Source organism: Saimiri boliviensis, chromosome 2 (genome assembly GCF_048565385.1).
Source record: "Saimiri boliviensis isolate mSaiBol1 chromosome 2, mSaiBol1.pri, whole genome shotgun sequence".
In the NCBI taxonomy this organism is placed as follows: Eukaryota; Metazoa; Chordata; class Mammalia; order Primates; family Cebidae; genus Saimiri; species Saimiri boliviensis.
The window spans coordinates 166,106,008-166,133,366 of record NC_133450.1 but is presented as its reverse complement, the minus strand read 5'-3'; the positions used below and the strand labels follow the sequence as shown (position 1 = coordinate 166,133,366).

The window sequence follows — 27,359 nt, the reverse complement described above, 5'->3', positions numbered from 1 at the left end:
CTTGAGGTATCATTTAAATTCCTCTATGATTTCTCAATTGACCCAATGGTTATTTAAGAGTGTATTGTTTTACATCATTGTGAATTTTACCACTTTCTTCAGCTATTAATTTCTAATTTTACTCAATTTTGATCTGAAAAGATCTCTGAACTGACTTTTTTTTAATTTTGGAGGAGCTTGTTTTGAGGTCTAACATGTAATTTGTCCTGGAGTATGTTCCATATGTGTTTAAGAGGATCATGTTGCTGGCATATAAAAATATTCTGCTGCTGTTGAGTGGAATGTAATGTATATATCCCTAAAGTCCAATTGATCTATAGTGTTGTTCAAGTACCCTCTTTCCTTATTGATCTCCTACCTCGATGTTTTATTGATTATTGAAAGTGGAATATTGGATTCTACTGAGTATTGTGTTGCTATCAATTTCTCCTTTCAGTTCTATCAATATTTGCTTTACATATTTAAGTGCTTTGGTATTGAATATATATATGTTTATAATTTTTGTATCTTCTTAAATTGACCCTTTTATTATAATATAATAAACTTCATCTCTAGAGACAGTTTTCGACTTTGTGTATTTTGTCTGATAGGATAGCCTCCCTGCTTTCTTTTTGTTGCCCTTTTTGCAATATCTTTTTCCATCCCTTTACCTCCAGCCTGTATCTATCTTTAAATCTAAAGTGAGTCTCTTATAGACAACAAGGCACTGGATCATGTTTTCGATACATTCAGCTGCTTTAAGCATTTTAATTTGGGACATTAAGCCATTTATATTGAAATAATTATTGACAGGTGAGGACGTACTAACTGCCATTTCATTAATAGTTTTCTGTTATGCTCTTATTTTAATCCTCTCTCACACAGTTTTCCATTGTTGACTGACTTTTTTCTAATGATTTACTCAATGCTGTATTTATATTATACATAGAATTTTAAAATTTTACACATAATATAAGCTGTATTTATTCTATTTATAGATAAGTTTGCAACTTTATCTTATAATTATGATTATTTAGAATTAATGTTTTTTTGTTTTCAAAGTTTTATTTATACTTAACATATACAAATGCTATTATTTTATATCTATCCTGTATTATGTGACTTTCCTAAATTTATTGTTCTTTTTTTATTTTTTTATTTTAATTTTTTAATTTATTTTTTTAAATTGCATTTTAAGTTTTGGGGTACATGTGAAGAACATGCAAGATTGTTGCATAGGTACATACATGGCAGTGTGGTTTTCTGCCTTCCGTCCCCTTGCCTGTATCGGTCATTTCTCCCCATGCTATCTCTTCCCACCTCCCCACCCCCCGTCCCTCCCCCATTTCCCCTCAATGGACCCCAGTGTGTAGTGCTCCCCTCCCTGTGTCCACGTGTTCTCACTGTTCAACACCCACCTATGAGTGAGAATATGCGGTGTTTGATTTTCTGCTCTTGTGTCAGTTTGCTGAGAATGATGGTTTCCAGGTTCATCCATGTCCCTACAAAGGACAGGAACTCATCATTTTTGATGGCTGCGTAATATTCCATGGCGTATATGTACCACATTTCCCCTATCCAGTCTATCATCGTTGGGCATTTGGGTTGGTTCCAGGTCTTTGCTATTGTGAACAGTGCTGCTATGAACATTCGTGTGCATGTGTCCTTATAGTAGAATGATTTATAATCCTTTGGATATATACCCAGTAATGGGATTGCTGGGTCAAATGGGATTTCTATTTTTAGGTCCTTGAGGAATCGCCACACTGTCTTCCACAATGGTTAATTAATTTACATTCCCACCAACAGTGTAAAAGTGTTCCTATTTCTCCACATCCTCTCCAGCATCTGTTGTTTCCAGACTTTTTAATAATCACCATTCTAACTGGTGTGAGATGGTATCTCAATGTGGTTTTGATTTGCATTTCTCTAATGACCAGTGATGATGAGCATTTTTTCATATGCTTGTTGGCCTCCTGTATGTCTTCTTTTGTAAAGTATCTGTTCATATCCTTCGCCCATTTTTGAATGGTCTTGTTTGTTTTTTTCTTGTAGATCTGTTTTAGTTCTTTGTAGATTCTGGATATCAGCACCTTGTCAGATGGGTAGACTGCAAAAATTTTTTCCCATTCTGTTGGTTGCTGATTCACTCTACTGACTTTTTTTTTTTTTTTTTTTTTTTTTTTGCCGTGCAGAAGCTGTGGAGTTTGATTAGGTCCCATTTGTCTATTTTGGCTTTTGTTGCCATAGCTTTTGGCGTTTTGGTCATGAAGTCCTTGCCTACACCTATGTCCTGAATGGTTTTGCCTAGATTTTATTCTGTGGTTTTTATGGTGTTAGGTCTGATGTTTAAGTCTTTAATCCATCTGAAGTTAATTTTGGTGTAAGGTGTCAAGAAGGGGTCCTGTTTCTACTTTCTGCACATGGCTAGCCAGTTTTCCCAACACCATTTATTAAACAGGGAATCCTTTCCCCATTGCTTGTTTTTGTCAGGTTTGTCAAAGATCAGATGGTTGTGGGTATGTTGTATTTCCTCTGAGGCCTCTATTCTGTTCCATTGGTCTATATCTCTGTTTTGGTACCAGTACCATGCTGTTTTGATTACTGTAGCCTTGTTGTATAGTTTGAATTCCAGTAGTGTGATTCCTCCTGCTTTGTTCTTTTTGCTTAGAATTGACTTGGCTATGCGGGCTCTCTTTTGGTTCCATATGAAGTTTAAGGTGTTTTTTTTTCCAGTTCTGTGAAGAAGGTCATTGGTAGCTTGATGGGAATAGCATTGAATCTGTAAATTACTTTGGGCAGTATGGCCATTTTCACTATATTGATTCTTCCTAACCATGAACATGGAATGTCATGGAATGTTTCTCCATATCTTTGTGTCCTCTCTTATTTCGTTGAGCAATGGCATGTAGTTCTTGAAGAGGTCCTTTACGTTCCTTGTTAGTTGTATTCCTAGGTATTTTATTCTCTTTGTAGCAATTGTGAATGGCAGTTCGTTCTTGATTTGGCTCCCTTTAAGTCTGTTACTGGTGTATGGGAATGCTTGTGATTTTTGCACGTTGATTTTGTATCCTGAGACTTTGCTGAAGTTATCAGTTTCAGGAGATTTTGGGCTGAGACGATGGGGTCTTCTAGATATACAATCATGTCATCTTCAAATGGAGACAGTTTGATTTCCTCCTTTCCAATTTGAATACCCTTTATTTCTTTTTCTTGCCTGATTGCTCTGGCTAGAACTTCCAGTACTATATTGAATAGGAGTGGTGAGAGAGGGCATCCTTGTCTAGTGCCAGATTTCAAAGGGAATGCTTCCAGTTTTTGCCCATTCAGTATGCTATTGGCTGTTGGTTTGTCGTAAATAGCTTTTATTGTTTTGAGATACGTTCCGTCAATACATGTTTATTGAGGGTTTTTAGCATAAAGTGCTGTTGAATTTTGTCAAAGGCCTTCTTTGCATCAATTGAGATAATCATGTGGTTTTTGTCTTTGGTTCTGTTTATGTGGTGAATTATGTTTATGGACTTGCGTATGTTGAACCAGCCTTGCATCCCCGGGATGAATCCTACTTGATCATGGTGGATAAGCTTTTTGATATGCTATTGCAATCGGTTTGCCAGTATTTTATTGAAGATTTTTGCATCTATGTTCATCATGGATATTGGCCTGAAATTTTCTTTTCTTGTTGAGTCTCTGCCGGGTTTTGGTATCAGGATGATGTTTGTCTGATAAAATGATTTGGGAAGGATTCCCTCTTTTTGGATTGTCTGGAATATTTTCAGAAGGAATGGTATCAGCTCCTCTTTGTATGTCTGGTAGAATTCGGCTGTGAACCCATCTGGACCTGGGCTTTTTTTGGGTGGTAGGCTCTTAATTGCTGCCTCGACTTCAGATCTTGTTATTGGTCTATTCAGGGTTTCGGCTTCTTCCAGGTTTAGGCTTGGGAGGAGGCAGATGTCCAGGAATTTATCCATTTCTTCCAGGTTTACTAGTTTATGTGCATAGCGTTTTTTTAAATAATCTCTGATGATGGTTTGGATTTCTGTGGAATCTGTGGTGATATCCCCTTTATCGTTTTTTATTGCATCAATTTGGTTATTCTCTCTTTTCTTTTTTATTAATCTGGCTAGTGGTCTGTCTATTTTGTTGATCTTTTCGAAAAACCAGCTCCTGGATTTATTGATTTTTTGAAGAGTTTTTTGTGTCTCCTTTTCCTTCAGTTCTGCTCTGATCTTAGTTATTTCCTGTCTTCTGTTAGGTTTTGAGTTTTTTTGATCTTCCTCCTCTAGCTCTTTCAATTTTGATGATAGGGTATCAATTTTCGATCTCTCCTTTCTTCTCATGTGGGCACTCATTGCTATATATTTTCCTCTAGAGACTGCTTTAAATGTGTCCCAAAGATTCTGGTATATTGTGTCTTCGTTCTCATTGGTTTCGAAGAACATCTTTATTTCTGCCTTCATTTCATTGTTTATCCAGTCAACATTCAAGAGCAAGTTGTTCAGTTTCCATGAAGCTGTGCGGTTCTGAGTTAGTTTCTGCATTCTGAGTTCTAACTCGATTGCACTGTGGTCGGAGAGAATGTTTGTTATGATTTCCGTTGTTTTGCATTTGCTGAGGAGTGATTTATTGCCAATTATGTGGTCATTTTTAGAGTAGGTGTGATGTGGTGCTGAGAGGAATGTATATTCTGTGGATTTGGGGTGGAGAGTTCTGTAAATGCCTATTAGGTTTGCTTGTTCCAGGTCTGAGTTCAGGTCCTGGATATCCTTGTTGATTTTCTGTCTGGCCGATCTGTCTAATATTGACAATGGGGTGTTAAAGTCTCCCACTGTTATTGTGTGGGAGTCTAAGTCTCTTTGTAAGTCATTAAGAACTTGCCTTATGTATCTGGGTGCTCCTGTATTGGGTGCATATAAATTTAGGATTGTTAGCTCTTCTTGTTGCAGTGATCCTTTTACCATTATGTAATGTCCTTCTTTGTCTCTTTTGATCTTTGTTGCTTTAAAGTCTGTTTTATCAGAGATGAGAATTGCAACTCCTGCCTTTTTTTGCTCTCCATTTGCTTGGTAGATCTTCCTCCATCCTTTTATTTTGAGCCTTTGTGTATCCTTGCATGTAAGATGAGTTTCCTGGATACAGCACACTGATGGGTTTTGGCTTTTTATCCAATTTGCCAGTCTGTGTCTTTTGATTGGGGCATTTAGTCCATTGACATTTAGGGGTAGTATTGTTATGTGTGAATTTGATGCTGTCATTTTGATGCTACCTGGCTGTTTTGTTGGTTAGTTGATGCAGATTCTTGATTGTGTTGATGCTTTTTTACCATTTGGTGTGTTTTTGGAGTGGCTGGTACTGGTTGTTCCTTTATATGTGTAGAGCCTCTTTCAGGAGTTCTTGTAGAGCAGGTTTGGTGGTGATGAAATCTCTGAGTGCTTGCTTGTTCACAAAGGATTTTATTTTTCCTTCACTTATGAAGCTTAGTTTGGCTGGATAGGAGATTCTGGGTTGAAAGTTCTTTTCTTTAAGGATGTTGAATATTGGCCCCCAGTCTCTTCTGGCTTGTAGGGTTTCTGCTGAGAGATCTGCTGTGAGTCTAATGGGCTTCCCTTTGTGGGTAACCCGACCTTTCTCTCTGGCTGCCCTTAGCATTTTCTCTTTCATTTCAACCCTGGTGAATCTGACGATTATGTGCCTTGGGGTTGCTCTTCTTGAGGAATATCTCTGTGGTGTTCTCTGTATTTCCTGTATTTGAATATTGGTCTGCCTTGCTAGGTTGGGGGAGTTTTCCTGGATAATATCCTGAAGAGTATTTTCAAGCTTGGATTCATTCTCTTCATCACATTCAGGTACCCCTATCAAAAGTAGATTAGGTCTTTTCACATAGTCCCACATTTCTTGAAGATTTTGTTCATTCCTTTTTGTGCTTTTTTCTCTCTTCTTGCCTTCTCTTTTTATTTCATTGAGTTGATCTTCAACCTCTGATATCCTTTCTTCTGCTTGGTCAGTTCGGCTGTTGAAGCTTGTGCATGCTTTACGAAGTTCTCGTGTTGTGTTTTTCAGCTCCATCAATTCATTTATATTCCTCTCTATGCTGTCCATTCTCGTTAGCATTTCGTCCAATCTTTTTTCAAGGTTCCTAGTTTCTTTGCGTTGGGTTATAACATGTTCTTTTAGCTCATTGTAGTTTCTTACTACCCACCTTCTGAAGCCTGATTCTGTCATTTCATCACCCTCCTTCTCCATCTGGTTTGGTTCCCTTGCTGGTGAGGAGTTGTGATCCCTTTTAGGAGGAGAGGTCTTCTGGTTTCGGGAGTTTTCATCCTTTTTGTGCTGGTTTCTTCCCATTTTTGTGGGTTTATCCACCTGTTGTCTTTGTAGTTACTGTCTTTCAGATTGGGTCTCTGAGTGAGCTTCTAGTTCGTGGATGCTGAAGTTACTTCTTTTTTTTTTTTTTTTTTTTTTTTTTTTTTTTTAAGCTTTCCTTCTAACAGTCTGGCCCCTCTGCTGTAGGACTGCTGAGGCTCTCTCCGGGCCCTGCTTGCCTGGGGATCACCTGCAGCAGCTGTAGAACAGTAAGGGTTGCTGCCAGTTTCCTCTTCTGCTATCTTTGTCCCAGAAGGATGCTCGCCTACTGTCAGTCCATTCTCTCCTTTTTGAGGTGAGTCTTTGGATCTATTGGGGTCAGTGAGCTACTTGTGGAGACAGTCTATCTTTTATTGGGGCTTAAGTTCTGAGCTGTGAGCTCCGTTGTTCATTCAGAGCTGCTGGGCAGGTACGTTTAGGTCTGCTGCAGCTGAACTCATAAAGCACTTTTTGTTCCCAGGTGCTCTGTCCCAGGGAGTTGGGGCTTTATGGGTTTCCGTTGTGCTACTGCCTTTTTTGATTTTTCTTTCAGGTCTGACCCGCCCAGATAGCAGCATGCCTAGCCACTGCCTGCCTGCAGAGGCTTTGCTGAGCTGCTGTTGGCTCCGCCCAGCTGCCCTTTGCTCTTCCCTGCAGTCCTGTTTATATGGGCATAGTTAGAACTGTCTAGGCAAAGGTGGCCCCGCCTCTGTTATGGTGGACTCTCTCTGTTGTGGCAGGTTGCCTCGGCAACGGTAGGTTGCCTCAGGGATGGCTGCCTGCCTCCGTAATGGTGGAGAGTCTCAGTAATGGTGGACGCCCCTCCCCCACTGAGCCGGACCTTTTCGGGTTCTGCTGTGCTTGGTTTGAAGGGCTCAACCCAGAGGGTTTCCAATTACTGTTTTTGTTTTCGTTGTTGTTGGGGGTGGGGGGCTGGGACCAACCGAGCCTGATCACCTGGCTCCCTGACTCAGAGTCTTTTCTTTTAAGTTGAACGACCCCGCGTTCCAGTCGCTTGTTGAAAAGGCGACGGGATCTCCTGCGCTGCGACTCAGTTGGCTCAAACAGCAGAGCCGGCTCCTGGTGGATTTTTTGCCTAGGAATCTCCTGGCCTGGCTTGCTATTTCAGATGAATGGGCAACTCTGCCGTCTCAGGGCTCCGATCGCCAGCTAAGAGGGCTCCCAGACCAGTGGCTTTTGTCCGGAGAACCACAGCAACAGGGCGTGGTCACAGCAGCAGCGCGGGCTGAATCAGCCCTGCAGGGGCCAAAACAGCCACACTGGCTGGGACTGCGGCTCTGGTGACCCCTCTGCCTGGGTATCTCCTGCTCTGTGTGCAATAAGAGTTCGTCTGGAAATGCGGTGTCCACTCACCCTCTGCACTTTCACTGGGAGCTGAAGTCCTGAGCTGTTCTTAGGCGGCCATCTTCCCAGCATTCCCCCCAGAATTAGTGTTTTGAAACAAGACTTCCTCCTCTCTCCCATAATCTATTCCATATTAACTAGTTTCTTAGTCTTTAACCATTCCAAATTATTTCTCATCAGCATTATTTGTGATCAGCACCATCACTACTATATTTATAAATATACAGCTTGATTATGACTCTCCCTGTTTTCTATTTCCCATGGAATGAATTCCAATTATTAAGAATTGCATATAGGACATTCTGCTTTTATTTCCGATTTATCTTTTTACTCCCCTCCTTAAAAACTATCCTTTAACCACACTGACCTATTTTACATTTTCAAATGTTCCATGCTCTTTTAAACTTCTGTGCCCTTGTCCATGCTATTACTTTGGAATAAAATGTCCTTCTCCACTTTTATATTTGGTGAATTCACTGACATTCCTTGAAGCAGAAGTCAAACATGACCTTCTCAGTTTTACAATTCTTATTTTCTTCTCTCCAAATCTATAGTGGCTTGAACTCTTTGATATTGCCTTGTATATGCCTAAGAAATGTTTCTGAAATGAGTAATTGGTAAATCTACAAAAACATAAAGTGGGGTATTTTGTTTCATTGATGTTCTATATAAAAAGGCATCTTACATTACACAATAATTTCTTTGAAAAGCTGTGATTATATTGTATTTTAATAAATCACAGTGTATTCCAAGAGAATAAATTGAGTAATGCTAGTGTGAAACATCCTACTGTTATATGCATGCTCTTTGATATGTTTTATTTATCTTGTGTATGTGTAGCCTTAAGATTGCTGAATATGGGAAAACACAGTAACCAACCAGGGATACATAACGTAAACTTGTTTTTGTTTGTTGAATTTAGAATCTCAGTTTAGCTATTGTCTATAGAGTATGATTACTATTGAAATGTTCTCATGACCACCTTACACAGTTCTTTGGAAGATTGTTTCATAGCAGAAAATTAAAAAGAGAAAATATATTTCATGTTAGAAGGGAAAAATAGCATTCATATAGAACTAGATTAAAAAAAGACTAATGAAATTATATGTTAATATTTTACTTGGAAGATACATAAAAGGCTGATAAATGATAAGAGAATGCTATTTAAATGAAGCACAGTGATTAGAGTATTTATTTGTAGAGCACATAAAGCGTGCTCTCCATACGCCTTCTTTGTGGACCTCTATGACATTAGAAGAGAAATTAGGAGGTAAAATGTATGGATAGGTATTTCCTTTTTCAGTGATTTAGAGGCTGGGAAACACAGTGGCAAATATAGGCAGTATCAACTGTTGCTTAAGGAAGTGGAGATTTTCTGTCTCTGAAGTTTGACAAAGATGGTGATTTTGCTATAGCTTTGAACCTGAGACTAAATAGCATATGTTGACTAAATAATATATTTGATTGGTCTTCAAACTGGAAGATTAATTTGAAAAGGTTAATCAGGATTTCATTTATTTACGACTACATATAACTTGTTTTAATTAATAAATTTGGTTTTAAAAAATCTGTTGACCAATATCCATGAATGGAAATGTGTTTATATGTTAACATTTTAGAAATGCCCATTCATGTATTTTAAGTGGACATTTACTACAAACATTATTTTCCTTTACACGTGAACAAAGCATAGCAGCTTACTTATAGCATCACATACTCAATCTTTAAAACATGCACACTATTCCCTTAAATATTATGTAGTTAGTGCCACCCATCATTTAAAATAGAGCTGAAAATTAGAAGTCATTGAAAAAATTCTGAATGAGTCTTCTCAGCTTTGAAAAGTATGCCTGGATCTTTAATTGTAACATATGCTTGTATTAGAAAGTATCAGTTAAAGAAAACATGGTTAATAACTCAATCTATTATATCCAACCAGGTGGTTTTGTGATATTAATGCCTAATAGAGTAGGGCACTTGTTAGACCATAGACTGATTAGGATTCCGGATTTTTTCATATTCTTCAGCATAGCGTTGATACTGTTCAGTGAGGAGAGGCTGGTTAGCTTCATCCATACTGCGTCTGGCACGTAGCAGACAAGAAGCAGTCGCAAAAATGAGTGCGACCAGTAACAAAGCGGCTACTACTGCTATGGCAATTACCTCAGGTACACTGAACTCCCGGCCTATTTGGAAAGAAAGATAAAAAGATAAATATTAAAATAGTTATAGCCAAAAATTGGACACCTGGAATTTAGGGATAAATATCTACATTTTAGCAGAAATCCTCATGTTTAATTTATTTTAGCCACATGGCCTTGAAGCCACTTCCTGATTTCTTTTGATGAGTGGACCCTATTGGGATAGTCATTGTTATTTCCATTTCATTTTGTGAAAGTGAGAGAATGACGACTCAGAGTTTGAGGCACTTGCCCATGGTCACTTGGTTAGTAAGTAATAAAGTTGGTTTTGGACCCCAGGTATTTTAGAATATAAGTCTTGTACTCTTCCACTATGCCCCACTGCCTCTGTTGGGAAAGAGACTTAAACAAGAAATTTTGAATTTCAAAATCTCAGAAAAAGTACCTCAGAGTATCTCACTCCCTTTTCCTTTAGGATAGATAAATGTAGGCAATACAGTAGAAAAATTGGAACCTATTCCATGGGCCTAAACTCAAACTCATTCTTTTCCTTCATTAGAAATGTGGAGCTGTAACAGCCTCTTTCAGCCTTAGCTTCCTTATTTGTATAATGAAGATTTTCATACTTACCCCAAAGCATTGTGAGGATTAAATGAGATAGGCTGCAGTACAGTAAGCTCAATATCAGCTTAGTGTGGGCTCTCAACAAATATCAAATTCCCTCCCTTATCCTCAAATAAAAATACAAATAAAAGCTTCATGCAAAACATAGCTTCAGAACACCATGATTACTCTCTTTAAAGATGACACATTTGCTTTTGGAAATCATCACAGTGAAAATGCAATTTCAATACTCACTTGGCCATTGAACTTCATAAGTATATCCCAGGTTGTCTGGAGCAGTAACAAACATTTCTGTGTTGGTGATGGGGGGCCAGAATGGCACCATGTTATATTGTCTATTATGTCCAATAGGGGCATTTTCCAATGGAAATGTGGATATATCTAAATTATTCCAAAGACAACTTGTTAATAAACATAAAATAAATATTTATGTTATTATTCAGGTCTAAAGGGATCCAATATTCAAAGAGAATGTGAACAAATTTTATTCTTATTTTATACTGAATAAAGATGAAGTTTCACTACAGCAGGATAGGGAATCAGTAAAACAGAAAATCTTTTGAATACAGTACCAATATACTACTCAACAGAAAAAGAGAGCTTAAGAGCAGGGGAGTTTTAGTATTTTATCATCTATCATGATGGTGAATAGTTTTTAAAAATTATGTAAAATAATTTCAATACAACTCATTAAATGTAAATGTATTTTTCAAAGCCAAAGAAAAGATAAACCTCTAATTTACTGTGGCATCATCTGTAATTTAAAATTTAAGATTTGATATATCAATTAGAGCTTGTGCCTTTTTATGACTATTTCTGTTTAGTTTTCTTTTTTGCTTCGTCCAGTGTTTTGTTTATTTATCTTTTTAAAATATATATAGATATATATATTTATAATATATAAATATATATATTTAATATATATTTTAATATAATTTATATATTTATATATAAATATATATAAATATATATATTTATAATTTATAAATATATATGTATAAATATATATATTTAAAAAATATATATAAAATATATATATATATTTTATTATGTTTTAGGTTTTGGGGTACATGTGAGGAACATGCAGGATTGTTGCATAGGTACATACATGGCAGTGTGGTTTGCTGCCTTCCTTCCCATCACCTATATCTGGCATTTCTCCCCGTGTTATCCCTCCCCAACTCCTCACCCACTGCTGTCCCTCCCCTAGTTTCCCACCACAGACTTCAGTGTGTGATGCTCTTCTCCCTGTGTCCATGTGTTCTCATTGTTCAACTCCCACCTATGAGTGAGAACATGTGGTTTTTGATTTTCTGTTCTGGTGTCAGTTTGCTGAGAATAATGGTTTCCAGATTCATCCATGTCCCTACAAAGGACAGGAACTCATCATTTTTTATGGCTGCATAGTATTCCATAATGTATATGTGAAACATTTGCTTTGTCCAGTCTATCATTGATGGGCATATGGGTTGGTTCCAGGTCTTTGCTATTGAAAACAGTGCCTCAGTGAACATACATATGCATGTGTCTTTATAATAGAATGATTTATAGTCCTTTGGATATATACTCAGTAATGGGATTGCTGGGTCAAATGGTATTTCTATTTCTAGGTCCTTGAGGAATCGCCACACTGTCTTCCACAATGGTTGAACTAATTTACACTCCCACGAACAGCGTAAAAGTGTTCCTATTTCTCCACATCCTCTCCAGCATCTGTCATCTCCAGAATTTTTAACGATCGCCATTCTAACTGGCATGAGGTGGTATCTCGATGTGGTTTTGATTTACATTTCTCTAATAATCAGTGATGATGAGCATTTTTTCGTATGTTTTTTGGCCTGATAAATGTCTTCTTTTGAAAAGTGTCTGTTCATATCCTTTGCCCACTTTTGAATGGGTTTGTTTGTTTGTTTTTTCTTGTAAATCTGCTTTAGTTCTTTGTATATCATGGATATTAGCCCTTTGTCAGATGGGTAGATTGCAAAAATTTTTTCCTATTCTATTGGTTGCTGGCTCATTCTAATGATTGTTTCTTTTGCTGTACAGAAGCTTTGGAATTGCATTAGGTCCCATTTGTCTATTTTGGCTTTTGTTTACACTGCTTTTGGTGTTTTAGTCATGAAGTCCTTGCCTATGCCTATGTCCTGAATGGTTTGCCTAGGTTTTCTTCTAGGGTTTTTATGGTGTTAGGTCTTATGTTGAAGTCTTTAATCCATCTGGAGTTAATTTTAATGTAAAGTGTCAGGAAGGGGTCCAGTTTCTGCTTTCTGCACATTGTTAGCCAGTTTTCCCAACATCATTTATTAAACAGGGAATCCTTTCCTCATTGCTTGTTTTTTTCAGGTTTGTAAAAGATCAGATGGTTGTAGATGTGTGGAGTTGACTGAAATGCTTCTGTTCAGTTGCATCAGTCTGTATCTCTGTTTTGGTAGCAGTACCATGCTGTTTGATTACTGTAGCCTTGTAGTATAGTTTGAAATCAGTTAGCGTGATGCCTCCAGCTTTGTTCTTTCTATATTTGTAAAAACATTTCAGTCATTTGAAAAATAATTCCATCCCTCCACTCCTAGACTTATTTTAAATAAGACTTTTGCTTTAAAGACAGTTTTATACATTTTTGAAATCTTTTTAAGTTCTCTTTCTCTTCTTCACCGTTGTTTTATAACATTGCTTTCTAAAAGGTATTTGCAGGTACAAGGAGTATTTAAGAAGGAGGCTACTTGTTTTAGTTTAGCTCTCATATAATTTGCAGGTGTTTACATTGACCTGTCCTATAATTTTATGGTCATATTTTATCAGAAATGTGCTATAGGGTAGTTTCTTATTTTTCATTTATGGTACTTCTCTTCCCGCTACAATTTAAGTTACCGGAAAACCTTATGCTACATATATCGCAAACTAAGAAAATGTCAGAAAAAAATGTTAAAAAGGTATTTTTCTGGTTCATCAATGACATTTAGGTTAAAATCCAAAGAACCTTTAACAAATTGCTATGAATGTAAAATAATTATTTTTTTCAATCAAGATACACAAGGCAAAGGAATATCTTTCCTATCTTTCACAGGTGAAAGAAAACCTCACTTAAGAGACTTGCCAGGTTACTGGATAGTCTCCTTTTCCTCTGAAAAGTTTACTAACACCCATGGCATGGTGAATAAGTGAATAAATACAACTTGAATATTGCTATGTAGTTCCCAGAGGTGTATGTTTAACTCAAGTTGGTTTTGGTAATTCCTAAACCTATTGATTCAAGTTTACTCCTTACTGTAGGAAGGAGTAAAGTAATCTAGTTAAATAAGCATAAAGTTATCATCATGACTGTAATAAAGAGAAGAATGCTGTTTTTGTAATATGTAAATTGAACACTTTGGAAAGATTTGCTAAAGGTGAATGGCTAGAATATTCACCCTCATATTGTATTACAAAAGTCATTCATTTACGGTTTCACTTTTTTTTTTTTTTGAGATGGAGTTTCACTCTTGTTACCCAGGCTGGAGTGCAATGGCGCGATCTCAGGTCACCGCAACCTCCGCCTCCTGGGTTCAGGCAATTCTCCTGCCTCAGCCTTCTGAGTAGCTGGGATTTTAGGCACGTGCCACCATGCCCAGCTAATGTTTTATCTTTTTAGTAGAGGCGGGGTTTCATCCTATTGACCAGGATGGTCTCGATCTCTTGACCTCGTGATCCACCCGCCTCGGCCTCCCAAAGTGCTGGGATTACAGGCTTGAGCCACCGCGCCCGGCCCGGTTTCACTTTTTAAAAAGCTGACACCATAAGTTATAGATAATTAATTATAGTTGCCATTATGTATATAAATACACATGAAAAAATGAGATGGAATTATAATAACAGAATTCATAACTGATTGACAACTAAATGATTACTTATGTGTAAATTATTTATTTATTTATTTTGTTTTTTTGAGATGAAATCTCTCTTTGTCAACCAGGCTGGAATGCGGTGGTGTGATCTTGGCTAACTGCAACCTCTACCTCCTAGGGTCAAGCCGTTCTCATGCCTCAGCCTCCCTAGTAGCTGGGATTACCAGCACCCACCACCATGCCTGGTTAATTTTTGTGTTTTTAGTAGAGACTGGGTTTCACTATGTTGACCAGGGTGGTCTCAAACACCTGGGCTCAAGTGATCCACCTGCCTTGGCCTCCCAAAGTGCTGGAAGTACGGGCTTATGTGTAAGTTGTTTCTTAAATAATTTTTGATGGAACAAACTATTTTGATCGACTTCATCAATTAATGGTCCTAATTAGATTAGAGGACCTTACTACACACATACACACATAGAAATAAGTCTGTCTAATGGATAGATAAATCAATAGGTAGTTAAAATATAATATCATGTTTATGTGCATAATGAACTAAAGGCACAGAAGCCAAAATTTAGAATGCTTTCAACATACAAAAATTTGTGATGTTTTAACCAGTGGAAGCACTTTCATTGTTTGAAAAGTAATGCTAGCCTCTCAGCTGCATAGGAAGGCAGAGAAAGAGGTCTTTTAAATCATATTTTAAAAACTGTATTGAAATGAACTTAAAAGAGATTTCCTATAGTGTGATATAAAAAACAACATTAACTTTTCAAGTGGAACAAAATTTCTATTTGTGAGAGGCCATTAAGTAATAAAAATAAGAACTATGGATCATAGATATACAACTTAAAGTCTTTTGGGATATCAAAGAGCTCTGTGAGGTTTTCCTCAATTATATTTAAAAGTAATACAAATTTATGTTGGAAGATATGGATAGGAAAAATTTTTGAAAAATAGTAGCCATTTTTTAAAAGCGAAAATTGGAAGAGATGATTTGGTTAGTCCTAGCAAATGCTTAAAAAATATCATCCTATAAAAACTATTTGGAGAGACTTCTTGCCTGTATTTTGGAAGTGGAATTGAATGTCTGGAAATGGCTTGATATTACAGCTATTTTATCCTTATTTTGAATGTATTTTTATGTGCTGACTGCTTAGCTTAAACTCATAACTATGCCATCTAAACAGTTCACTTGGCTGAGCATGCAAAAGGCATATGAAAATGTCTTACCAGCACTGTATCTCCTCAGCCATTCATCAAAGACTGCATCCGTGAAAGTGTGCAGGAGGACAAAAATGGGATCATTTGGAGACAAATGGGTTTGTCCCCCTGTTCCATTTAGGAATAGATGAGCCAAATTGTGAAGGCTTCGAACAGCAGGGTCATACTTTCCTGTGGGATCACTGTAACCTAGATACGCAAGTAAGGAGGAAAATAGTAAAACAATATTGCAAATACTTTACTTTTCTAGATAATAGCAATGATTATATTAAGAAACATTTTTTTCAAAGCTTGTGTCAGGCCATTTTTTTGCCTTAATATAACAGCACTGTTTCTCTGTACCTCTGGTTGATGACATTTGTTTGCTGTACCCAGAGCTAGGTTGGTTTTATGCTAGTGGCATGACATCCTAAATGTTGCCTCTAGGTTAAAAATCATGACCTGCAAAAATTCCAGTCAAAATATATAGACACTCTACTTGACAAGGCAAACATTGTCCTACATGGGAATAAAGATAGTGAAAATCTTCAGTTTCTACTAAAAACTGCTGACACAATTGGGAGAATAATGCTCTGACTGTCTTGGAACTTAAGTTGCCAGATATTATTTCCACCTCCTACCTTAGTTTTGAATGACTGTCAGCATGTTTATTTTTGGAAAACTAATTTATATTTTGTGAGGAAGCTATAATTTCTCAGGGCTTTCTAACCATCTCTGTGCTAGTTTTAAGCACTGGGAGAACCTACTGTCAAAACATTTATAGAGCTTTTGATAAATATCTCAATTCCATATATGTGTGTGCGTGTGTGTGTGTGTACACACACACACACACGCACACACACACACACACACATATATATAAAAGGGAGAAAAAAAGGGTAGGTATAGGACAGGTCATAAATAAAAAATGGAGGGTATGTGATGTAAGACGTCTAACTGGCTTGAAAGACCAGAGGTTTGAGATAAGGGAAAGGTTGTGTATTATAAAATGAAATAAGAATTTAAAATTTGTTAACCAGTTCTCTCTTCATCTAAGATTGTGTAGTTGTAGCCACCTATTTATTCACCTATATATTTTCTCAAGCATCAATTCCTTTATTATTTGACTCAAAAACATTTAAAGATTGCCTATGATATATATGGCATGTGGCTTGACGCTTGTCTTTTAATACATTTTTGTCAGGAAATAAGTATAATTGTCTTCTGATTGGGCATTAAGAACACACAATCTGCACATTTTTTTAGAAATTGGTACTGATAGCCTTAGTTTATAGATTACCCAAAATATAGTGATTATTTTAATAGAATCATATTCAAATCAGTGGAATCATCTAGTTATAAAAATAAGCAAAAAAGATTTAAATGGCATACAATTTTGAGACTAAAAGGTGAGATAATTAAAAATAATTATTAGATTTATATATCAAATATCTCTGATCAGAGGACAGAGAGGTCTATTTTCATTTTCATGGAGATGGGATGCATTTGACATGGACAATGCTATACTGAAGGTAAAATTTAGCAATTACAAGTTTATAATAAGAAAAAAGTACATTCTTTTGAAGACTTTATATATGGCATCATTTGGAGTTATCAAAATTTATTATATAAAGACACTGGATTTTGGAAATTTGAATTTGAACCAGTGCTCTGTTACTAACCAGCTGAATATCTTGGGATAGTAATTTTACCTCTTCATACCTCACTTTCCTCAGCTTTAAAATACTTTGTGCAAAAGAAGGAAAACCAAGTTAAGCATCAGTAGATGATAATTTGAATTTTATAGACTTTTGAAAAAAGTTACAGGTTGATACTGACCTAAATAAAACATATGCCTAAACAAGGCTTTATTCAGTGTAAACTAATTATTTGGAATTATTTTAGAATTACTATCATTAAAAATAACAAATTAATTTAATACACTGTCAAAGTCTTGAATATTGTTTGCCAATGGTAGACCTTGGTATAGTTACACATATTGGCCAGCTAGCTACTAGAAATTTGAATTTGAATAGTTTTTTGGTGTTTAAGAAATTGGAGCATGATTTCCAAGAGCTTATCCTATCATGAAAAGAGCTTCATGGTTGGACCCTTCTCTTTAAAAATGTTCCTTTTCGAGCAGGTGTATCGTAATAGGCAATCTCATTCACATAAATTCACAGGATTAATATCCTATTCAAAGCAACTTGCTTTTGAATAATTCAGTATACTTTGATAACTAGATCTTTTCAAAGTACTGATTTCATTTACTTGCCTTCCACTGTGTTTCGGAAACTGTTCGTAGAGTTGGAATAAAAAGGAGGCGTGTCAAATAAACCGACTTCCAAGCACTGAGCGACATCCTGTGGTTCAGGAAGACGTTGCACCATTGGTCTGGCCACATTTCCAGCTGGATTTCTCCTAATTGGCCCACTCTCAGTGCCTGCAGAAAAAAATGGGATGTGCAAACGTTTATACAATGTTTGGAGGTCTTATCATTGCTCTTTAAAACTTTATACATAGCATGAATATGAAATATAGGTTCTCCTTGGTAGAAAAGAAAATTTTAAAATGCATACTTGGTAGTATTAAAGTGAGAAAATCTAAGCTACCATGTCCTACTTCTTTGAATCGAGTAGATATGTGACACATAAAAGTATTTGAAGGAATAAAAAGAATCACACGAACAGATACAGATCTTTTTTTTTTTTTTTTTTTTTTTTTTTTTGAGACGGAGTTTCGCTCTTGTTACCCAGGCTGGAGTGCAATGGCACGATCTCGGCTCACCGCAACCTCCGCCTCCTGGGTTCAGGCAATTCTCCTGCCTTAGCCTCCTGAGTAGCTGGGATTACAGGCACACACCACCATGCCCAGCTGATTTTTTGTATTTTTAGTAGAGACGGGGTTTCACCATGTTGACCAGGACGGTCTCGATCTGTTGACCTCGTGATCCACCCGCCTCAGATCTTAATATTTGTTAAATCAATGTATGCTTCTTTCACAAGAATGTATTAAAGTCCATGGAAAATTTTTGCTAAAATAATCTCATAAACCTAAGTTCTACACTGAAATCTGTATTTCACATATATGTGATATTTTGTACCCAAATGCTGCCTATTTAAACCTTTAGAGAAATAAGGTTAAACTTCTTTGGAAAGTGATACATATTTCAACCAACACACATTTTTCAAATTTTTCAGCAATTAATATGAGAAATAATGAAACTTTGTGAAGGGCAGTAACAAACAGACAAAGAACTGTGATACTAGGGATAAATAATATGACAGAAGCCTTAAAGAAGAAAAGAAGAGAGAGATAGGGAGGGAGTGGGGAGGTGGAAGAGAGAGAGAGAGAGAGAGAGAGAGAGAGAGAGAGAGAGAGAGATCCCATTCAGTCAGATCTCCAGAAAGGCTTTACAAAAAAGAGAGATTTTTTACAAAGAGCCCCATAGGATTAAGAAAACTTTCCATAGGTGAAATAAAAGAAATTTTAAAAGGAAAACATTTTAATGGCAAGAGATGATATACTTTCTTCTGTCTATAACAAAGCCTCCTATCTATAACAAAAAAAAGTGTGTGTATCCCACAGACTTGGCACAGTACCTGGCATTTAATAGGTGCTGAAGAGTTGTTTGGGGCATGACATTATATGCAAAAGATCATGTTAGCTGTAAAAAAGGGCCTGTTTGGGAAATAGCTTTCCCGGAATCTCTGCCAGGAGAGTAGCATACTGTGGTAAAGAAGGGAAGCTAGACCAGAGCTATATTGTGGAAAAAAAAAATACCAAGATTAAAAAGTTACATTTAATTCCTTAGGAAGTGGAGAGAGGTCAAAACCTTAGATGGGTGGGAGGAGAGGTGATTGGTTGGGAGAATTTTGCATCGTTCTGTCCTAGTGGCCTCCAGGAAGAAATATATGTGCCGTAGAGGGACAAGCAAAATAATCCACTAATTTGGGGAGAGATAATGTTACAACTTCAACTCACATTCCTTTTTCTTTATTCAGAAACCTTCCCGTGTTCTATGCTTTACAATTAACATAATAATCAGAACCTGATAAATTAGCATAATGAAGTTTATGTAATGTGTAACTAAAACCTCAGTTGGGATTGGAAACTGTATTTATTGAGTGTACATTTTCACCAAAAACTTTCGCCATCCCTAGATAAACTATCAATTCCAGCTGATATTTTGGGGATTACTGCTCAGGAAGCTATCAGTAAATCCCAAGAAGCAAATATTGATTACTTGAATTTCAAAACATCTCATTCTAATTTTCCTTCAAAGAGTTCCATAGTAGAAAATGCTGATAATAAAGAAACTAGTTAAATCAGGTCATTTTTTACTCCAGTGTTTCTTAAATTTGTTTGCATATGGACAACTGCTGCTATTGCATCTAACATCCTAGAGACCAAAATCCTGTGGAATTTCCATATAAAAATAAATGGAAAGTTGCACATGTCTGAAGAAGAAAATACATTTGAGAAGTACTGTGAATAAATAACAGTGCTCTTCTATGTTGATTCAAAGATGGTACTTTGGTGACTGAAGAATGTTGGATGCAATAAAGTAGTAACTTTTTCAATCTACCAAGTTTGGTGTATTTATTTTGAATATTGGAGAAATACTACATAACAAGCATGTAAAGAAATAGGTATGAAATATTTAAGGAAGGTTTTATCTAAAGTTGGAAATGTGTGGGTCTCCAGTAAAAGATGATCAATAAAACAACAAAAATGGACAAGATCATTAAAGAAGAAAGGTAATAGAAGAGAGAATTGTTACGAGGACTAAATAGGATACTAAAGCAAAGCATTTCATACCATATAAGATACATAACATGTGTTCAATAAAATGACAGTTTTTCCCTTTCCTTTGCCTTATAAATAAAATGCCTGCTATTTATCTTTTGCAGTGAAACAAGGGTTAATCTTAAATTTCTTTAACCTAAATATTCTTCAAGTTGTCATGAGACTATGTGTCTGAGTTAGGAGACTTGTTATATTAACTGACAAGAAAAATCGTGATTAAAAAATACCTCTTCCTCTTCTCACCTCCTGTGCTATAATTGCATTTACTCATTTAAACTGTGTTTTATTTTGGTGTCCAACCATCAGGATGGTTGGAAAATGTCTAGAAAACTCTCAGGCCAAAATACAATGGCCTGGTCAGAAAGAGATAAATGCTTTGGTATCTGCAGACATCCTGATCCTCAATTTCATTTCTCTGCCACAAGGTGGGACCATGCATTCAGCACACCAAACAAATACAAATTTATTCTAAGTTTTGAACTTCTACAGAGGAAATTTTCGTATATTATTACTTCTCTTATTCCTATACACTGCTAAATAATCTTCTAATTGTGAAAATATGTATCTAATTTTTCCTAATTTACTTAGGAATTTCCTAAATTTATTTAGAATTTTCCTAATTTATTTAGAATATTTCTTACTCAAGTACATAAAATAATGCTTGATGCATAAACTAATCTATGTAAAATAAATATGTTATAACTATAATAATAAAACAAATTCACATAATTCTTATTTTTATATGGAAGAGCAGTCAAAAGAGCCAGACATGCCTGAAGAAGAAAAATAAGATAAGGTAGGGAGTGTCTGATAATTAAACCTGGTGGTACTAGCATAGGCATAGATAATAATATGATCCAAGTAAGAGACTAGGAAGCTCAGGAAGAGATCTGCATGTGGCAGGAACTTGACCTGTGACAGAGGCGGCATTCAGATCACTGGAGAAAGGATGCTGGGACAGTGGGTTAGGTGTTCTCTTGTTGTGTTTACATCAGAAGAGCTGGAGAGCAGCTAGCTGGCAGACATCTGTACAGCACTGAAAACCATCCCCCATATCACCTTTTGCTTTCTGATTTTCTAAATGAATAAACATACATTTGGTTTGTTTCTTTTCTTATTTTTCTCCCATGGCATTTCCAACTTTTTGCCTGTTTTTCACCTTTTCTTCAGAAATATTTTCTGTGAAATTCCAACACAAGGCACATGACTACTAAGCAGTGCTAAGAAAACTAAGAGGATTAGTTTATACAACTAGACATTTCCAAAATCAAGTTAGCAAGATATTGACCAAATTACAGTGAGTAACTTGGTCAGTGTAAAAGCACTGTAAAAATGAGTAGGCACTTTCTGTTTCTCCAGGAGCCACTTATGGAGTGTCTTGAACATTTTAGGCCCTTAATGAATGCCTGGTACACTGTTTCTCTATAATAAAAGTAGATTTTAGTCTGAATTCTCTAGTAGAATGAAGGGCCTTCCAGGCAGCATATTTAATCTCTTTTTCTAAAAAGAATTTCTGACTCTGAGCAATCATTTGCAACTTACTGTTACAAAGTGTTCCCAGGGTATCATAATCTTCCAAGTAATCACAGACCACACGCCATTCAGAAAAGACAGAGTTTGGGCTTATTAGAGTGGAATCAAAGTTGCTTCTGGATCCCATCAAGTCATCCGTGCAGATATCACAGACATTTTTCCCCGTCGCAAAATTCCAGTAAGGAAGGGAGAAAGAAGGCTCTTGCAACATTTCCTAGATCACAGAAACTCTGTTAATATTCTCTGCTCCTGTTTACAATTCTTCGTTTCTGCTTGGTGTGCTCGCTGACAGTCTATTTCTATTAGCTGTCTTCAGACAATAAGGTACTTGTTAGTGTATCAGTGGATTCTGAGGAGCCCAGAAGAGATCAGACCTTATTTAACAAAGCTAGTAATGTATTACAAGGAGTCATTCAGACATTAAAGGGAATGCAACTCAACTCATCGTGCAGAAATTTTTGAAAATGATTGGGAGGGTTAAAAGGTCTTCTTTTTCTTTTTTAGCCAGGTAATTACATTTCTATTGGTTATAACAAAAATTGTCAATAACAACATCGATTTATTGGCATTTTCACCTTCTTCAATTTTTCTGTCTTTAATTCAAGCACCATTAACTCTTAGTCTGGTGCCAGATCCAGACATAAAATATGTTATGTAGAGTGCTAATTTTTGTTTTGCTTCTGTTTTAAAATTTCATTTGAATGACTGGGCATTTAGGTTTTGGTTTGGTCACAGGCCAATGGGCTCTTTCACACTGGGCATGGAAGGTGTTTTATTTATGAAACACTGCCTTAGAATCTAAACTTTTACAACTTAGGCTTCTGGCTAAATCTTATACTAATAAAAATGCTAAACAGAAGCAGAGTAAATCTTTCTGCCCATTGGTTTTTAGACCAGAGACCTAGTTTCCATTCAGAGCTGAAATCACATTTTTAAAAATGCTGGCCTCAAGATCACATGCTTATTTTATTCAGTTCTTTAAAACATATAATTCCTTGTTATTTCTCGTTTCTTTTGGCCCTTGAGAAGTTCTGTTTATGGTATGGGATTTAAATGTAGGAATTGCCATTGTTTTATCTTATCTCTCAAGCACTTAGTACATTCTGCTTTTTCACTTCCCTTTCTAGGAAGCATTTTCTTAACCTTGGGTGTTTTAGAGAGCCAAAAGCTTTCCAAGTTATCCCTAGTTATTGGTCTCCAGAGGTTTGTAGGCCTCCTTTAGAAGCCATCATTGTGGTTCACAAAAATTAGTGACAGCTTCCAAGGGATCATTAAGAATGGGTTGTGGTTCAGCAACTGACATTTGGGAGCCAGAGCATATTCATGTGGCATTTCAAACATGAATTACATTTAAATTGTAATTTGTTGGATCCCTTGTGCTGTTGGGTTTTTAAAATGTAAGTCATAGAGGTTGAAGTTTACAGAGACAAAATTGAAGCTTTTAAATACTTTCCACCTGCCCTTTCATTTTGGTGTGCCCATGAGAAAATGGCATGAAGATCTGCAGTCAATTACAAATGACAGGTTTATCTACTCATAATCTACTAAGTGTCTCACTTGTAATCAGTGATATAAAATATGATGTTCAGAGTATCAGATGAATTCATTTAATCACTCTCGAACTGCAAATGGATAGTGTACTTTCAAATGAATATTTTATCCTGTATTTTAGTGCATTAATTCTCTTCTAACCATTTATTTTTTTCTTAGAATATTGCTGGCACAAGCATTCTGCAAATTAATAAATGAATCTAAACACTTTTCCTGTCTTCATATATTTTTAGCTTAGTTCTTACATTTTAACTTGAAGGGTGAGATTCATTTTCTGTTGTTTCACATAGAAAACAGGTTTACTTTGTGGGTTTCTTAGCTGAGATCTAACAACTTAAAATCTTATTTTAAAATTTCAATATTTTTCTAAAGAAATAGAGCAGCTGGTAAAAGAAACAAGAGTAAAGAATCTATGTAATCAGCCACTTTAATATGTTTTGAGCTTATCTACTTAAAAAATAAGCATGAAATAGCTACTTGAGTTGAGGTTCACTTCTCTTTTCATTAGAAAAGATAATTTAGCCAATATCTTTTCACTAGAAATATTGCCTGAATGATGTAATTTTTTTTTGTATTTTTAAAAGTTTTTTCAAATTTTATATATTTTACCTGTTCAACATAGTGCTTTGATATAAATATACATAGTTAAGCAGTTACTGTAGTCAAGCAAATTTACATATCTGTCCTCTTATATAGTAATGTGATATTTTTAATAGGTTTCTTTTGTAAGCCTCAAAGGGTAGGGAATGTGGAAAAAATGTAGTTCAATGGAAATATGAGAATCTAAATGGAAAGGAATTATTTTTCATGATTTAAACCCTACACCATGTTGGAAGGAATCACTGGAATAATGAGATATACATTTGGGACTTGAAAGATTGGGAAGTCTCTAACCCACATCATTAGGAGGAGGAATCTGCTTATATTTAGCAGAGGAGGAAGACATGCAGATGAGCTTCTTCTTTCTCAAGCTTTACAAAAGTCTTATTTTCAATGAAGCTATAAAACATTTTAAAACTTTTAATTCACACCTGCAAATGTATTATTTTGCTCATTATTGATAATACTTTATTTTCACTTCAAGATAAAAATTAAAAGTAATGAAAACAAGGAGAAAATGAAATGCCAAAGACAGGTTAGTAACATGAAATTGCTTTTTCATCAACTGTTCTGATGATTCTGAAAACTAGTGAATTAAAATGACTTACAAACAAGGCATCTTGTCTGTAAAGAGTCTAAACACTGAAATGCTTCTTACATACCTGCATGTCTGTCTCCAGACGCAGGAGGTGGTACCTGTGCCACGTGAGAAAAGCTGGTCCCTCATGAGAGAAATCCACTTCACCAAAGCTTTCCTGCCCTGCCCCAAGGAAAGTCTTTTTGACTGAGTAATAGTGTGTCCAAACAAAGTAGTTATAAATGGAAATGTTCTCAAATTGTGGCGTGTTGCCATCTGGCCCCAATATTTCTTCTGATCTCCTGGTGGCAATGACAAATAAAGGGTGAGTTGTGCGCTTTGCCATATCCAGGGCCCGGACAAAGTGGTTCTTTTCTTCTTTGCTTAAGTCCAGAATATTTCTCCTGACTTTAGGGAAACAAAATTCAAGCATGAAAACATCTGCCTTGTGGGGATGGGTAGAGAAAGAGCATAATTGTCTTGTAATACACCATGACCCATTTATCCATCTGTTCAAATATGTTTTAAACTATTTTACACTTTTAAAAAAAATCGTTAACGAAAAGCCTTTCTTCAGGCCCGCTTTCTCTCTCTCTCTTCCCTTCTCTCTCTCTTTTTCCTCTCTCCAATTTACTGTGTGATTTCTATTGCCTTTCTTTAATCTTACCTATGGATTTTACAATTTTTTGACCTTGTAATGTTCATTTCTGGCCATTATTGGCATTTTTATTGGAATTTTCTAACTTTCTGTCTTTTTAACATTATAATTCTTATAAAATTAGGTGGTATAACATGGTAGTTAAGACCACAGAATTATTCTGTGACTTTGGGCACATTTTTCAAAGTCTCAGTTTTTTTTTAATCATTAAAGTGTGGATAAAAATAATTCCTGCTTTATAGAATTGTAAAGTTTAAAGAGCATACACATAAAAAGCAATTAGCCCAAGGCCTGACTCATAGTAAAGACTCAATACATGTTCTGTTAAACCCTTAGTCTACTATCTGGTACATAGAACACAATAGAATATTGTAGGCTGTTACTGTTTAGTGCTTTGTTATTTAATGCTATTTAGTCTGCAGGCTAAACTCTTCATCTCAAATGCCTGAATTTGGTCATCATGGTGGGAAATTTCTTTAAGGGTCAGCAGAGGTAGTGGCAGAACTAAAATATAAGGGCTAGATAGATCTCAGTGTGAATTCCAGGTTTACTAAATATCAGCTGTGTGGATTTGAACTTTCTGAACGTCATCTATGACAATTAACATGTTTGCCTGAAGGAGTTACTGAAAAGACTAGTCATAAATACCTAACACAGTTCCTAGGATATAGTGGTTTCTCAACAAATGTTTCAGAAGAAAATATTGGTCAGAAGTTCTGGGCTTCAATCCTAACCCTTCACATTAAACAAGTTTCTTAACCTTTCTAAGCATCAGTTTCCTCAATCATGAAGAGAGGGTTGAGCTTTGATTTCCAGGTATTCCTCCAGCTCAAATGATTTAAGATTTTATTCAGAGCCTTGCGTCTCATGCAAGACTTGTGAACTGAGTCATATCTCCACTTACCTACGAGAACCCTCTGGTCACAGGCAGCTCCTCTCCAGCCAGGTTGGCAAGACCCACAGTTGTGTCCTGAGAAGTTGCCATTGCAGTGACATGTCCGATTGAAGAAGCGCAAGGGCCACACCTCCCGATCATCTCTGCCGTCGTGTGGGTACTGAGGGCTGTGGGGCCGGGAGTCTGCAGTCACTGCCTCGCATCTGCCCCTCCCTGATGATGAGCCACAGCGGTCTGTCCCAGGCCCAGACACAGGAGACAGGTCTGGGCAACACACACCACTTCTTAAAGCCTCAACAGTGGCACAGTCTCTTGGGAATTGAGCCTGGGCCTGCTGAAAAAGCGACAGCAGGAAGAAGATACAGCCCAGAGAGAGGAGTTTAGGAGCATTCATTCTGCTTGAAGTAAGAGTGCAAAACAAAGGTCTGGTTCTCAGCCCTTTGTGTAGAGAAGACTGAAGCATGTAGATGAAATCCAGCTGAAAAAGATAAAGTAAAATGAGATTATGCAGGGATTTCTTGGTGCTTATCAATGGTATGAACCCTTCCCAAATACCTACAAAATGGAATCCATATGTAAAATGACATTTCACACAAATAATAAAAATAGTAATTTATCTTTAAAATTTGACATATTTAACACCTACATGTATGATCCCGACCTAATTAAATTACCTCTCCTAGTCATTTTGTTTTCTTCATTTTATATACATATATACATTCTAGGTATCAATTATCAAAAGCATTAATTAGTAGGTCACCACCATTAATTACATTTAATTTAACCTTTAAGCTGAAAGAAGAATTGGGAACAGATTTCCAGCAAGTTAATTTTTGTGATTTAAAGTCCGTTATACGAATGGAGTTTTGGCAGGAGTCCACCCACTCCCCATAGGACTTCTTTTCAGTACCTTAAAATCCTGAAGGATGTGTGTCTCTGATGAACTTCTCTTAGAATTGAACGTTTTATATTTGCTTGTGTTTCTTGTCCTCTCACGTCAGAACTGTTAATTGCATGTGGATTGCTGCCTGATAACTAATCCCAAATCTGCTCACCCAAACTAGGAGGGGCTGGTCTTTTTTTCTACCCTTTACTAATCCCTTTCACTTCAGTGAATGTTTCTGCCCTTTAAGAACTTGATCAGCACATGATTCCTTTCTCACTGATTTCCTTGTGATATTTAAATTTTAAGAAAAGGCCAGAAGCACTAATTTGTCATACAAATCAGAGAAACTAATAAGATATATTTACACTGAAGAGA

The 27,359-nt window shown here is 36.3% G+C and overlaps 1 protein-coding gene and 1 long non-coding RNA gene across 2 annotated transcripts in view; one reads left to right on the top strand and one right to left on the bottom strand.

The window, feature by feature from the left end:
* LOC141582836 (uncharacterized) overlaps nt 1-27,359 on the top strand; it is a 452,087-nt gene that overhangs the window by 249,767 nt on the left and 174,961 nt on the right. The gene's annotated exons all lie outside the window — the stretch shown is intronic.
* TYRP1 (tyrosinase related protein 1) lies at nt 8,618-27,106 on the bottom strand. The gene is made up of 8 exons (XM_003928161.4): nt 27,009-27,106; nt 26,108-26,576; nt 24,631-24,953; nt 21,827-22,031; nt 17,751-17,918; nt 15,506-15,685; nt 10,686-10,832; nt 8,618-9,872 (listed from the first exon to the last, which is right to left on the bottom strand). The coding sequence occupies exons 2-8, from the start codon at nt 26,559-26,561 to the stop codon at nt 9,667-9,669; spliced, it is 1,683 nt and encodes a 560-aa protein (XP_003928210.3). The 5' UTR covers nt 26,562-26,576; nt 27,009-27,106; the 3' UTR covers nt 8,618-9,666.